The sequence below is a fragment of the Triturus cristatus genome, chromosome 7 (assembly GCF_964204655.1).
Source record: "Triturus cristatus chromosome 7, aTriCri1.1, whole genome shotgun sequence".
Taxonomy (NCBI): domain Eukaryota; kingdom Metazoa; phylum Chordata; class Amphibia; order Caudata; family Salamandridae; genus Triturus; species Triturus cristatus.
The window spans coordinates 392,237,939-392,253,980 of NC_140590.1; the positions used below are offsets into that span (position 1 = coordinate 392,237,939).

At 45.6% G+C, this 16,042-nt stretch overlaps 1 protein-coding gene across 2 annotated transcripts in view; it reads left to right on the plus strand.

The window, feature by feature from the left end:
- The window catches only part of LOC146809765 (serine/threonine-protein kinase SBK2-like), a 190,754-nt gene that overhangs the window by 150,494 nt on the left and 24,218 nt on the right, over positions 1–16,042 (plus strand). For both annotated transcript variants that reach the window (XM_085616613.1, XM_085616614.1), the window contains exon 3: positions 8,396–8,598. In XM_085616613.1, the coding sequence (XP_085472739.1) occupies positions 8,396–8,598 (203 nt within the window). The remainder of the gene's footprint in view (positions 1–8,395; positions 8,599–16,042) is intronic.

Sequence of the window (16,042 nt, forward strand, 5' to 3'; positions counted from 1 at the left end):
AAAACAAAGTGAGTATACAATTACAATTCAAACTGTTTACAAACTGCATTACTATTGTAAAGTATTTATTGCTTACTTGTACCAGGCTTGCTTGGTTCTAGAAAATAAAATAACTAAAATAATATTTTTATACAAAAACAGTTGGTCTGAAGTTCATTCTTTGAGTGTGTGAATTCATTTGCTGACTGAGTGTGTACAACAAATGCTTAACACTGTCCTCTGATACTGCCTTACTGCTCGAACACAAATAGAGAGTGAGGTGGTATCTAACTTTACCTCTGTCTATCTTCGGGGTTCCACTGGACTCTGTGCACACTATACCTCACTTTGGTATAGTATATACAGAGCCAGCTTCCTACAATGTCCCTTTCAGTTCAGCTCCATTAATTTCAAAAGAAAAAGTCTCAGAGCCCAATACCTGGCCAAGCCTCTGACAGAAAAGGGACTCCAGAACATCGCCTTAAACCTGTATTAGAAAACGGGTAGGCTGTTACTAAACCTATTCTTTCACTGCTGCATCCCAGTCAGGCTCACTACCACTTCCCTCACCCATCCTGAACTTTGTGTATGTAGTCCTTCGAAGTGCAACTGGTAAGCTTAGAAATATGTAAAGTAAGGATGATTTTGGCCAGAAATGTGAATGCCACTAGCTAAATTCAGGCAAAATATTTCTTTACTGATATAAACATGCGTCATAAAGAAAATCTAAGTTCATCATTAGTTATTTCAGAGCAAATAAAGCATGAGAAATACTACAAAAAGTTGTAATACCTCACACTGACAATGCACCTTAGTGTTTTCTGTCAGCTGCCCATTGGCAACCCCATATAATATAGAGCAAAAATGGGAAGCAGAGGGCAGATATAAGTAAGATAAAACTTAAAAAACACATTAGATAATTTACAGCATTGAAATCAAATACTAAATACTGATAATGGGTAATAATAAACCTTCAGCATAATGACTCTCCATGCTCTGGATAAATAATAAGTAAGTGACCTCCACTCATTATAAACTGCTTACAACCCACTACTCTTTGTGCGTAAGGCTACAAAAATACAGCAGTTGGCACCTGGGCACCTAGCCTGCCATTTGGCTGTGGCCTCCATTCCCTGCTTGTTCTAGCCTGATCCAGTGACACTGCCACTGCCTGGGTTTTCCCGCTGGTGTTTTACCGCTCACTGTTCTTCCTGCCAACAGAGGCCCCACACACACCAGGACCTACCTAATGCAGGCCTCATCATGACTGTGTAGTGGACGCGCACAGTGGATGTGCCTCTGGCGCACTGAAGATAAGGACATCTGTGCCAGTCTGCACCTGGACCATGCCCAGTGCCATTACTCCTTGCCCTCCCGACCGCAGATACACCATCACAGAGCTAAACCCCGGATGCCACAACAAAAACTGCTACGAGCCAAACCACACTCATCAGTAGGACCTTTCTCCTGAACCCACTGCCACATCAACCACCACAGCACACACCCCAGCCCACTAACGAGCCCACATCACAGACACCATCTGAACAAAAACACCAACTAACATGCACCCTTCTCAACACATGCTCACTATGCAAACACAACACAGAGATTTGGGACCTCATCTCCACCCTCACACTGAAATCCTCTTCCTCACTGAGACTGAGCTTAACCCCACTTCTGCACTGAACATCACCACGTAATACCTTGGGATACAAGATCACCCACTGTGACATCCTCAACAAACCTGGCAGAGGAATCACCATCGATTCATACACAAGGAATCCAACCAGTGCACCACCACAAATGACGACTTCATGCCATCCATGGAACACTTCAACTTCTGACTCCAAACAGACAGCAAAACCACTATCAGGGGCATCCTTATCTACCATCCTCGAGGACCACGTCCAACCTTCTGCAACTTAATTGCCGACTTCATCACCCCCTCGCCATACACTCCAACAACTGCATTTTCCTCAGTGACCTCAACTTCTATCTCAATGACCACAATGACATCAACTCTACCAATCCTCCTCAATAACATGAACAGCATCAAACTCACCCAACTCGTCCAAAAACCCACGCACACCGCAGGCCATACTCTGGATCCCATCTTCACCTCCATTGACCGCATAAGGTACAGCCGCACCACGGAACTCACCTAGACTGACCAGTCCAATATCCTACTTCAGCATCACCAGCTCACAGACCTCTGCCCCCAGTCTGTCAGATGCCCCCCATCGCAGCTGGAGCAAAGTCTCAAAGGACACACACATCAATGCTCTCAACAACACCCACCCCATCTCCTCCAACAACCTAGACCAGAATGACAGAAACGTCAACAATTGGATCACCAACTGTGCCGATGCTCCCATCAGCAACAACACCCACCGAAGGCCCAAGTATGTTAGCTGGTACCCTGAAGCCTCAGAACGGCTAAACAACACTGTACACAACTGGAAAGGAGATGGCATACCAGACTGACAAAACCCCCTTCAAGACAGACCTCAAACACAGACAGTTGAGTGAATCGAAGAAAAAGGCCTCAGCTTCATGCATCAAATCAAGCTCCAATAACAGAACTCTTAAAAATCGTCAAAAAATTCTCCAACCCCGTTACCACCACAGACATCTGACTAACCGAATGGAGCCAGCTCTCCCCACGGGACACTGTCTCCATCATGAACTCAGTCTACTCAGTGGCCCCAACTGACACATGCCCTCACCATATCTTCAACCTAGGTGAAGCCAGAATCAGCCACGTACTCACCACCTTGATCAATACCGCAATTGCCACAGCCACCTTCTTTGAGGACTGGAAACAAACCGAAGTGGATGCCCCACTAAAGAAACCATTGGCAGAGCCCAGCGACCAATTTCCTTGCTCCCATTCCCAGCCAAATTATTGGTAAAGCCATCAACGAACAACTCTCGTCACATCTGGAATGGAACTTCCTACTCAACTCCTCCTAATCCGGATTCCGCAGCAACCACAGAACCGAGATAGCCCTCATTATGGCTTCCGATGACATCCGAGCCTTGCTCGACTGAGGAGATTCTGTGGCTGTGATCCTCCTAGACCTCTCTGCAGCCTTCAATATGGTCTCCCACCACACACTTATCACAGTCTGCCTAATATAGGCATCCAAAAAGCCGCTCTTAGATGGATCACCATTTTGCTCAACAGAACAATACAAAACGTCTGCCCTCCCCTTCACCTTCCAACCCAAGAAAGTCATCTGTGGAGTACCCCAAGGATCTTCCGCAGTCCCATCCTCTTCAACACTTATATGACCCGACTGGCCAGCATTGCCAAAACCCACAGACTCAACATCATGTGATGTGCCGATAACACACAACTCATCTTCTCCCTCTCCGAAGACACCACCAGACAAACTTCCATGACTGCAACATAGATGTTGCAAATTGGATGAATCCCTGGATGAGGACAACTGACTGAATCTCAAGACAGAGGTAATGATTTTAAGAAACAAAATCTCCCCATTGGAAGCATCCTGGTGACCCTCAGAACTCAGACCTACTCCAACCCTCACTCTCCATTTTAGGAACCTAGACATCATTCTGGACAAAAAGCTAACCATCACCTCCTCTTGATTCTTCATCTCTGCATGCTTTGTGAGATGTTCAAATAGCTATCCCAAAGCTTAAGAGATACTATCACCCAGGCTTTCATCTCCAGCCAACTGGACAACGGCAACAATCTCTACACAAGGATCACAGCTCACCTCCTCCAACGACTACAGACCATACAGAATGCCGCAACCATCCTGGATCTCCCTAGATGAACCCACATCACCCCTACCTCAGGGAACTCCACTGGCTCCTTGTACAGAAAAGATGCCAGTTCAAGCTCCTGACCCATGCATACAAGGCCCTACACAACTGTGGACCCGCCAACTTGAACCACCTCCTGAACTTCCATCAGCCCACCAGACACCTCTGCATCCCTTTCTCTAACCCTCAGCCCCTGCATCCGACGTAGCAGATGCGGAGGTTGTTCCTTCTCCTACCTAGCAGTGAAGACATGGAATGAGATCCCCTTTCATCCACAGACCTCTCCATTAGGGGTGGGCAGAATTTGCAGAGTTTCACTCTGCGGTATTTTGTGCAGTTTCATAAAAACTCACTGCTCGAGCTGATTTTTTGCACCAGTGGCTTGTTCCATGCTGTAAAAGCAGTGCCAACAGCACCACGCAGAATGCCAGGAGGTGCTGCTCGTTCGCTGCTTCTCCAGTTGATTTTCTACTCCAGTGGCAGCTTACTCACTGCGAATAGTCGCAACCACCCATGACCGCCCGTGACCGCCTGCATTGAGAAAATAGCGCTGGGTGCCCTCCTAGTGTCCAAAAATCATGCAAGGGAACACAAATTGCCACTCAAGCTCACCAACTTAATGTTGGCGAGCCATGCATGAGAAAAAACTACACCACTCGGCGGTTTGCAGAGTTTTGCTGGAATTTTGGGTTACAAGCACAATGCAGAGAGGGCAAAACTCCATTAACTGCGCTGCTGGAGCGGAATGTTTTGACCACCCACACTCCCCATCTCTTCCAAAGTTCCAAAAGTCCCTGAAGACCTGGCTATTCGGCTAATCAATTGGACCCTGCCAGCACCTGGATACCCTCACGAGTGACAAGAAGCACTCTACAAATCTACTGATTGTCTGATTGATTGAATTCATACCATTCATACAATAAAAGGTTATACGTATGGGAGACAGAGTCAAATAATCCTCCCACAATTTGTCGACCGACCCCAAAAATACAAATACAATGAGCCCTATTCACAAATAAAATATCGTACATGTACATGGAGAGATTTACATCTTTGCCGGAGTGTACATCTATGGATTTTTTCTAACCACTAACATTCACAGATGTATGTCTAGAAAGTTATTTAAGTCAGGAGTATGAATCACAGCTGTACACTGATAATGCCACATGTCATCTCTTGGAGAGACTTATTCCCTCCATGAGGAATTCTACATTGCATAGAATTCAGCTCCAAGACAATGGACTACATGTGCAAATGTACAATTATTATTCAATGACGTAAACATTTTTCTCTGTGGAAAAAGCCCTCACTCTGCATCGTAACCAAATATATGGCTGATCGCTTTCCCTCACCATCCTAAAAGGGAAATCACTCCAGCCTTTTATTTTGGATTTCTTTGCACTTGTGTTGGAGAAATCTGCTGTAGTAAATTAACTTACACCAACTGTTAGACCTGGCTTTTCCAGCGGGTTTATCCCGTGACTTTTTGCTTTTGGGCCTCCTGTTTTATACCATGTTTGTATTGGTTTTATGACTCTGGGCACTTTACCACTGCTGATCAGTGCTAAAGTGCATATGCTCTCCCTGTAAAATGTATTTATGGATTGGCGTTTACATGATTGGATTGGTTAACTTACTACTAAGACCCTAGTAAAGTGCACTGTATGTGCCCAGGGCCTGTAAGTCAAATGCTGCAAATGGGCCAGCAGCACTGACTGTGCCACCCACACAAGCTGCCTTTCAAAGGGGACTCAGACCTGCCACTGCAATGTCTGCGCACAGCCTCTACGGGCATGTTGACCTGGCCAAGTGCACCCACTAGCCAGGCCCTAAACTTCCCTTTTATTACATGTGAGTCGCCCCTAATGAAGGCCCAATGTACCCCTGTGAACAGGGTACAGTGTATGTGAAAGATAGGACATATGCTGCTGTGTGTGACATGTCCTGATGGTGAAATACAGTGAATTTTGTTTTCTCACTATAGAAAGGCTATCTGTCCCATAGGCCAGAATGGGAGTTTATTTATAACATCTTATAGGTACAACTTCCCAATGGGACACGGTATAAAGGTGGAGTTTAGTATGTCTGAACTCAGAATATAAAAATTTATCTTTTACTAAAGATGATTTTCATATTGTGTGTTTGAAAATACAACCTTTAGGAAGTGGGTATTTTCTTGCTTAGCCCTGCTGTCTGCCTCTGCTGGTTTGTGGATTGACTGTCTGGCTTTGGAGTGACAGGGGCTGGGGATGTACATTCTCTCAGACAGCCACTGGGGGGGGTAGAGGTGTGTCCTGCCTTGCCTGGATGAGTCAGGGCTGAATAGACCTGTGCTGCATTTAGAGTAGTGGGAGGAGATTTCCTTGCACCTGAATGGACCTGGTCTGCCTTACACAATGCTGTCTCCACCTCCTGCCGGGAAGCTGGACCAGGGAGGACAGAACTGGTTTTGACTGAGCCCAGAGCCTCTGTGCCACAAGACAACAATGAGAAATTGAGACAAAATATTGGGGCCCAGACCCCAGAACTTTAGAATATTTCTGGACTCAAGAGGAACGTTGGCTAAGGAGAAGAGCAGGGAAAGCTGAAGGAGAAGTACTGCCCCTTTGCTGTTTGCTGCCTGGGGTTGGCCTGCAGTGGCTGTTTCTGCCAAGGAGAGGACAAAGACTTTGCTGGGCATCCTTCTTGAAGAGGATCTCCAAGGGCTTGAAGTAGAGCTGGCCTCCTGTTCTTAAGTCTCAGGGACACAAAGACTTCACCACCAGCTTCCCTTAAACTATTGCTGGGAGTTCTGGCCTGCAAGAGGTACCTGGTCCTGTGTTCGATCTCTAGAGGTTGTTCCTGCTGCTGGGAGCTGAGAAACCTTAAAGCAACTAAAGAAGCCTGACGCATCCGCATCTGTTTACGGTGCAACACCGCTGTGCGGGAAGAATTTCCATGCATCGCCGCCTTGCCGCTGAAGAAACCGGCGCAGAGGCTGTCCGTGGCTGGAGAAACTGCCACACGCAGAGTCTTGTGCACCGGTCTCTGAAGTCTGAGATCACTTTACCGACTCCGACACAGGCCCTGCTGTGTAGCTGCAAGAACTGACCCGGGGGACAGCGGCTAGAGAGATCGACGCAGCGCCACTGCAGCCTCTGCATCGAGAGCCGTCGCCTCCCGAATCCCCACATATCACACCAGGGCACCAAGTCTACAGCAACACCAAGGTCGCAGTAAGAAACCAACGCATCACCTCCTCGCACAGCAAGAGACCAACGCATCACCTCCTCTTCAGTAAGGAACCGAGGCATCACCAGCCCTGGAGCAAGAAACCAACGCATCACCTTTCCTGTATGTAAGGAACCGACGCATCACATTCCCTGCCGCTGTTTTTGGTTACGATTTTGGCACATCCAAGGTACTTTGTGCTGAAAGTGTTGCATCTATAGTTTGCTGTGGACTAAACAGTTTTTACCTTTTAAAAATCAGATCTTGATAACTGTATGTTGGTTTTTTGTCGTTTTAGTCTTTTTTGGTTTGGATAAAGATTACTTATTTTTCTAAACTGGAGTGGTGTCCATTTGTAGTGTTTTCACTGTATTACTGTATGTGTGCACAAATGCTTTACACACTGCCTCTGAGATAAGTCTGTCTGCTCGTGCCAAGCTATCAAGGGGGTGAGCAAGGGTTGTCTAAGTGCGTTACTCCCTTATCCTGACTAGAAGCAAGGGTCCCTACTTGGACAAAGTGCAAACCATTGCCAATGAGAGACACCCATTTCCAACATTGGTGGCAGCGGTGGGATTAGGACTTGCATTTGTGCCTAACATACAGTGATTGGTGTACACTACTAGTGTAGTGCAGACCATAACAGAACCACATACTATTTTTCCCCGTTTCCCTTTGGAATTTGGTTGTTGAAACTCTGGTTAGTTGTTGCACCTGTGGGGCCTTGTCAAAATGGAAATCATCTTTTGGCACCTGCACATCAACAAGATGAGGGAACTAAAAGTAATTTGCAAGGAGAGGGGGATTCCTGTGACGAGGAGATTCACAAGGCAGGATCTTGAGGCAGCCCTGCATAGCTATGAGGTACCTCGCTGGGAAGCAACACTATCAGATAATTCTGAGCAAGAATCTGAGGGGGGATCCCTAGCCAGAATACAAAGAGGGCATTGGCCATGAGCAGGAAATATTATGGGAAAGATTGGCAATAGACTGGGGATAAACCCGCTGGAAAAGCCAGGTTTAACACCAACTATGAATCTTTTTGTCAATTCCTGCCAGTCATTAATGAGGTTTTTTTGGCAGTAAACTTACATTATCTCCCAAAAATGGCTTTGTTTAAGGGGATGAAGTCATCCCTGATTCCTCTTTACTTTGTGACTCAAATGGCACGCAATGTGTGCAATGCAACTACCAGTAACAACTGTGGCTCATGATGCACATATCTACATTGGAGTTGGGCTTTAGCCATTTGTAAAGCCTACTGTATTTTTCAGTGGTGCCCTTCTGAATGGTGGCCACAAAGGCATGATGTTAATGATATCCGTACTAATAACTTGTCATTTCTTGATTGCTAGATGATGCCTTTTATGCTTCTGCATACGTAACTATCTCTGTCTCTCTGATTTTCAAGGTACGCCCATGGCACTGAAGCTTCTTTCAAAGACCAGCACCAAGCGCCACAACTTCCTGTATGAGTACTGTGTGGCGCTCTACCTCTCTACGCACCCCAACATCATCAGCATGTTTGGCATTGCCTTTGAGTCCATTGATCATTATGGCTTCCTGTATGAAGCAGCCCTCCAGCGTGATCTGATCTCCATCATCAAACCCAGGGTGAGGTCTGACGCGGTACACTGGCAGTCAGAATATATATAATAGAATAAAGGTGCACATGAGGTTGCCTTGTTTCAGAGCTCTGAAGACTGAACGCTCCAAATGAGTGATTGTGAAAATGTTTTGAGCTGAGCAGTTGTGGACTGACCACCAGGTGTTAGAAGCAATTCTTAATAGAAAGAGTTTGGTTTCTCATCACAGTTCTTCATTATTAACCACTCCCCTTGACTCGATAATAGCCATAACATGTATTTAGGCATTACGTGGTAATGCCGGTGCTATCCATAACAAGCAAAAGAGGCAGCATTCAATCACTGATTGGCTTACACTTGCTCCCAGGAGCACAGCCAATGCAGTTAAAGGTCCAGTGCACTCTCTTGGATTTCGGGCTCTCTTTGTCCTAGGTTGTACTTTACACAGTCCTGAACACATATGACCGTTGCCTACCCCCACCTCTTCACACTGAGACTGCTAGAAGGAAACATGGTAATATGGCAGCTTCATGAAGCTTAGACAAGCAAACAAGAGGCCAGCTCAGTGTCATTTGTGTGCTCAGTAGACAGATCCAAACACAAAACAGGAACTGGGGTTTGGCCATTTTAAATATATTGGGTCCAGTTTTCAGCCTGATGTCAAATATATTAAGTATAGTCCACTTAATCTATTAGCGGTGATGGAAACAAATGTCATGTTTTAAGGCTCAGAACATTAGAGCAGTTTCTTTAGGGAAATAGGAACCAGAGTAGTTTGATTATCTCATGAAATTGCTAACATGAGGAAAACACTGCAACAGCTGGACAATGGGGACAATGGGGAGAACGCTAAAGCTGGAAAATTTCAGAGAAAGGTATCTGCAAACTGAACTGTGATGCTATGGGATATTGTCAGTAAGGGTAAGTAAGTGAACACTTAGCAGTGAAGAAACAGAGAACTGTAAAAGTGAATGGCCGGGGATGGGGATGGAAGGGTCTCAGAGTACTTACTCCTTTCAGGGTCATTCTTCACATAGCATCTGAGGGGGATATCTTTCCTGTAGAAAATTACTCATTATGTATTCCCTGAGGAACTGTGTTTTTTGGATTCCTTTCTACAGCTGTTGCTTTCATATAGTGCTTGTTAACAGTGATTTAGAGCACATACTGCAACAAAAACCAAAGTGATTGAGGGAATATTTGAGTTATTCTCAGCCACTGGTGATCCCTCGGGCCGCACTCCAGTCCATTTTGTTTCACACATCATGCCAGACTCAGCAGAGACGAGTCATATCTAAATTAGGCTTGGTCCTGCTCCAATAGGACCTGCCCAGGCTGAATAGCCAGGAAAGATTGCCTCTTTGTGGCAACACAGACAACTCCAGAGTGTTTTCATTAGTGAGGTGTAGTTTGAGTCCTATGGCCCAATGAGCATTGGGTCTACATTTGGGCACACCAATTACATTTAGGGTAAATGCTGTAACTAACAAACAAGGCTGAAACTGGTCTGTAGTTGCAAAGAAAGGTGAACTGGAATGTGACCCAGAGTAAGTACCAGTGGCTGAGGTAATAAATGTAAGCATTCCACACATTTGCTTTTCTAGATTAATCGATGTGTTGTATTATAGACTGCAGATTCTACTCAGAAGGATGAAAAGCTAATCCAGCCCTACCGTGTTTGGTTCCATGCATCTCAGTAGTCAGCACTTAACTCAGAGAACTCTATCACTCAGTGCTTCATTTGTAGAAAATGAAGTGATGGACCCATGTCAGGGAGCCTCTTCTGCTCTGACCACCCATTGCCCCTGCCAGAACTGCCAATAGAAGCACAAATACAACCACTAACCATCACACTCCTACAAGTGTGACGATTCATACTATTTCAGGCCCTCAAAGCTATAAGAATGGCTTGAGTGGCAGGTTTTAGTCACTTTAATATACATTGAATAAATAAACAACTGTAGTTGTGCTCATCTCTAAATTACACAAACAGTGCAACCATGTAGCAGACTGTCATAAGTGCCGGTGCTGACAATTAAGTGCTGGTGCTGAGTATCAGAAACCACCGGCTCAATTTAAGCACTGCTATCACTAGAAAAGGCAGCTCCACACTGACCAAGGCAATTAGTTCCTCACTGAGGTGAGCTTTGGTGCCTCTAATCTCAAAGAAAAATGAGATAGATATATAACATAGCTTTCTCTCAAATTGGCGAACCTGGTTTTGCTTAGAACAATAATCTTTTCTTAGCCACCCCGTTGCTTTAACTAGGAGTCCTGCCACTACTTTAGTGAACCACAGCTTGGATTTTCTATTGATCTCTAAAGTTTGAGCAAATCCAGTAAAAGTGGAAGCAGGTTGGCTAGAGTTGCCTCAATATTGGTTCTACCCAATGGCCAAGTTCCCACTCCCTTCTTTGGTATGCTCGACATCCTGTAGCAATATTTTTAAGATGTATATTCGATCAAACATCACCAGTCTCACCAAAGCATTAAGGATTTTTTTTATTTTAGTTAGCTAAAATCCCTCACTCTCTCTAAATTTGATAGTATAAACACATGAAAAAAAACAACAGCATTGAAATAAAGATAGGTATCTAGATTATCTCTGTTTATTAGCCTGGACCTGACTCTGCCTTGGCGATCTCAGGTATCTGGTATTCAATATATTCTATAATTGCTTCTATAATGTCTTCCCTGGAAGAAATTCATCTGCCTTGTACTAAACCTCATTAGGTCGGGCATGCGAGACCTGTTGTAACTTCTCTTGTGAACTTAATGCCATCCCCCAGCTTTTGATTTGTTTCACTGTCCTTGAAAAATCCTTGCTTGCTAGTAGTCAATGCTGCATCTTTGTCCCTCCTTTTTCTTTTCAGTTCCTCCTATGAGGCAGGGACTAAGTACTGTCTCATTACAATATGGATTTTTATATGTTCATTGGTGGACTATTTTGTTCTTGGTTTTCTGCTCTTTTACTGTCTGCCTTTATTCAGCTGTGGTGCCATAGCTGCGTAGATTTTACTATAGCATTCCACCCTCCTTCCTTCTCTTAATGCCACAGTTGTGTTGATGCACCCCCTGCTCTTTGCCTCCAGCTCCTTTGGGTGTGCGTTGTTTTAGCTGTTTGTACTTTTTGTTGTCCACAACAGTTGGGCTTCTTTTGATAGGATATTGGTTTGGTTTGGGCTTATCGAAGTATTCTTCCTAAGAAGGAAAGAGGCATTGCAGTCCCTCCCACTCCTCCTGGTGCTCTGGCAGCCTGATTATGAGGCAGAATCTGACTCCGGCTCTGTGGGGAGAGGTGGGAGGAGGTGGCACTTCCCGAGAGTGAAAAGCCAAGCAGTGCCCAGGCTCTTGTCTACAACTGATGGCACATTTTTCTCCCGGCTGCAATTGAATCCCTCCTGCTCGGTAAATTGTGCACTGCCCAGGGCAGGACCAGCCTCCTCTAACAGGCACCTCTCTCTCTCCAACCCCCGTCCACCTCCCCACTTCCTCACCCTGCCTTGGTCCTGATGCTGTGACAAAAGTGGCAAAAGGCGGGTATTTTCTTTACTACAGTGAGCTGCATCTCCTGTCATAACAGCTTTAGATATATATTTGGCCTGCCACTATATTGTCCTTAGGAGCCCTGGGAGCAAGCACTGTAAACAACAAGGGGTACTCGAAACATAATCATGTCCCTCCTGCTTGATAAGGCACACCACAAAGGGCAGGCTCATCCTCCTCTTACAGGCACCTCCCACTCTCTAACCTCAGTCCGCCTCCCTACTTCCTGACTAACTGACTGATATACTTGTAAAGCGTGCAACTGCCGAGGTGTCTTGTCGCTGAGGTGAGTAGATACCATTGCCCAGGCTAGCCAACCTAGTAGCTTAGGAGAAAAGCAAGGTCTTTATCAGTTTCCTAAAAAGAGACCTATTAGTTGTAGTCTAGTTGTGGGCGGGAGGGAATTTCAGAGTTTGGCTGCTCGGTGGGAGAAGCTCTTGCTACCCTTTCTTGCAGTCCTGCCTTGGTCCTGACTTCGCTCTAATAGTGGCAAAGGCGGAAATTTTATTTTCTACAGGGAGCCGCACCTCCTGTAAGAACAACTTTAAAGAATAATGGGGGTTCCACAATACTGTACTTGCGAGCCCCAGGAGTAACCACTGTAAACAAAAGAACAAGTGCAACATACAGCAGCTTCCAGCTAGATCCCATTTCCTGTGATAAAACTCAGCTGTGTCTCTCCTTCCATTGCACAGGGCTCCTGTGATCCCGTTTGGGCAGTTGGTTGCCTCTCTAATTGGCAGAGGTGCTTCCAGGCTCTGTCTGTCTCGTTCACTTGGAGCAGCATGGCCCCATCACACAACGCTCCACATGCCTGCCTTTCCCTTTATCTCCTCCTGAGTCCCGCTGCTCTCCCTGGCATTGACCTCCAAGCTTAAGATCCCAAGGGGCTGCTGCTGCTGCCCTTTGCCTGGGGTACAACATCCAGCTTCACGCTGTAGGCTACGGAGGCCTATGGTGAGGTCAGGTTTCAGTGCATTGACCTTTTCGGTATGAAAAGCCTAAGACATGGAAATAAAAGCTTGCATTTTCCATATTTTTTTATTTTGCCCCCTAGAAACGGTGCTGTGGATTGACCGGTTAACGGGTAACTAAAATTATCATACAGCGGCGTCATATTGTTACATTTATTAATGTTTAAAGTTAAGCTTAATGAGTTGAAAAAGCTGTAGTTTTAATATGACCTACAAATGAAGTGGTCAATCCATACTAAAAGTTGATGTGTATTGATAGGCAGACGAGGAGAGTGCTGTGCTTAGAAGGGGAGCGCGAGACAGGAGTTTGGTTTCAGCCCTGACATTAGTTGGATATTAGTTCCAGAAGCGTGGGGTGCTTTGCCTGAAGAATCCTCCAGTTAAAGAAGTCAATTTATGTTTGGTTCAGCGTCATAACAGTGTGCTCAGCAGGATCGTTTTTAAGTCTCGCTTAGCACAGCGCATGCACATTGCACTAGGAGATGGCCTCTTGGAATCACTTCAGACTTCCAAGAGACTTCTCCATGTGAGTCTGCCTACTCCCACACATCCCATTGGCCTTTGCGTGGGGCTTTCAATAATGAAAGCACGCAAATGGCCAAAGACGGGTGCATGTGCCGCCTTTCTCAAAACTTTCACTCCCATGGCCTAGGGGGTCTCCGGAGCGAGCAGTGGCCCGCAGTGTGCCAGCTGCATTCTTTAAATTCCTTGCAGCGCACGTGTGCGTGCTCACTACTCCCGGGCTTGTTGTGTCAAGCAGAGCTTTATTTGTAATTATGGCGGCTGCGCCTTTCATCATGCTTTGCTTAACTTTTATTCTAGTTTTCCAAGGGAATTAGAGCAACTGGGTTACAATATTGGCCCTATCTCTGCACAAACGATTTCATGGACACTAGATAAAGAGGGCTTTTAAATACAATAAGTTGTATAGTAGATGGGATTACATTACCAGTAATCGGATACATCAAGTTTTGCAACTAGGAGCGGGTCTGCTTCTTATATCTATATCGAGCTTTGAATCGTTTGCTTCTATTGCTGAAATGTGTCTACTCGCCGCAAAGCACTTCAACGCCTCGCGAAGAGTACTAAACGCCATATAAATACAATTTATACTTGAACTCCCTTGATTTTTCATTATCTGGAGCACGAGTTAGCTACAAGATCGTCACTTTGCACAGCTCTCTTTCCCGCTTCATCTCCATTTAACAGGTATTCTTCTCCCGTTTTGTGTGTGAAGGATTTTTGTGTACAGAAGTAAGCCACGCTATTTGCTTGTATTCTAGCAATAGTCTGGAATCACGGAGAGGGGATCGCACGGGCCACACACAGGTGCACCATTGTGCTGCTCTGAGCCCTGCGCGCACGCATTGTTTAATGCCCGGTGGGCTTGTCAGCTGCATAAGGACATGTGCTGTTCTCTGCATACAGATTCAGCGTGAAGGGGGCAGGCACAAATCTCCAAATTCCAAAGCGGAATTGGATTAACGAGGGGGAGGGGATTACACGCACTCTCAACTCTTTTCCTTCTTTGGTGCTCCATGCGGAGGCTGAGTCGGTAGATTCAAATGAAAAGGCCGGGAGGTAACCTCTTCCCTGGCGGCAGCATCCTCTGGGAGCATATTCGGTCATTTGTGACTTTGTATTCAACCAAATCACCGTAACTACACCGTAACTACAGTGGATCTGCGTGTATGGTTTTAAGTGGGCAGGATCCTGCAGTTCTAAAAAGCAGGTGCCGAAACAGGACCCTATTGGGCTCTCCATTTTTGCCATCATGCTCTCAAGGTGGAATATATATATGACCATGTCATGAATGATGCAATATGTGACATCATCAGCAGTGCATTGCGGGCGCGCGAGTTATAGTTAGCAGAACTAACTATAATGGAGGAATTTCTATGGTTTTGTATGAGTAAAATGGCCAGCTAACTATAACACCGCTGAAACCTATGCTTTTTTCTATGAATTTCTAAGGTTTTTTAAATGCTAATTTCTAACTATAACATCTCTGAAACCCATGGTTTTTTCAGTGAATTTCAAAGCTTTTTTAAATGCTAATTACTAACTATAACGTCTCTGAAACCTATTGTTTTTTTCAGTGAATTTCAAAGGTTTTTTAAATACTAATTTCTAAGTGTGATAGTAGTTATACCTATTTTTTGTACTGATTTTCTACAGTTTTTTAACTGTTTATTTATAAATATTTTATTCATTAAATATTTTATTTTATGGTTTTATAAAGCGCGTAGTCACCCAGTGGGTATCCCAGCGCTGAACCTTTTTTACTCGCAAAGGGGGTTTGGTCAGTAGAAGTGACAGCTTAGGGGAAGAGTAGGGTTTTGAGGGATTTTCTGAACCGAAGGAGGTTGGGTTCCGCTCTGAGGCTCAGAGGGAGTCCATTCCATTTATTTCCTGTGTTGACAGAGAAACGGCGGCCACCTATGCGGGCCTTTTTCACCTTGGGAATCGTAATGAGGTTTCCGTGCTCCGAGCGGAGCGCTCTGGTGGGTCTATAGGGGGTGATCCAGTTGTTTAGTATGGGAGGGCCGGTGTTGTGTAATACCTTGTGGGCGAGACAAAGGGCCTTGAAAGTGACCCTTTCCCTGATAGGGAGCCAGTGCAGCCTCCTAAGTGCGGGTTTGGCAGATGATCTCGCCGGGGTGTTCGTTAGGAGTCGGGCTGCGGCGTTTTGAGCTTTTTGCAGAGTCTGAAGAGTGGATTCTGGAGAGCCCAGGTAAATGGCATTGCTGTAGTCCAGCCTGGATAAAATTAGGCCCTGGATCAGCATGAGACGTGGCTGGAAAGGTAGTAGCGGGAGTACCTTCCTGCAGGATTTAAGTAGACCGTAGCATATGCCGGCCGTCTTTCTTGCCTGTGTCCTGAAGGTAAGATCGGTCTCCAGCCACACTCCGAGACTCTTGACCTCCTTCTTGGGAGTGGGGGGTTCACCCA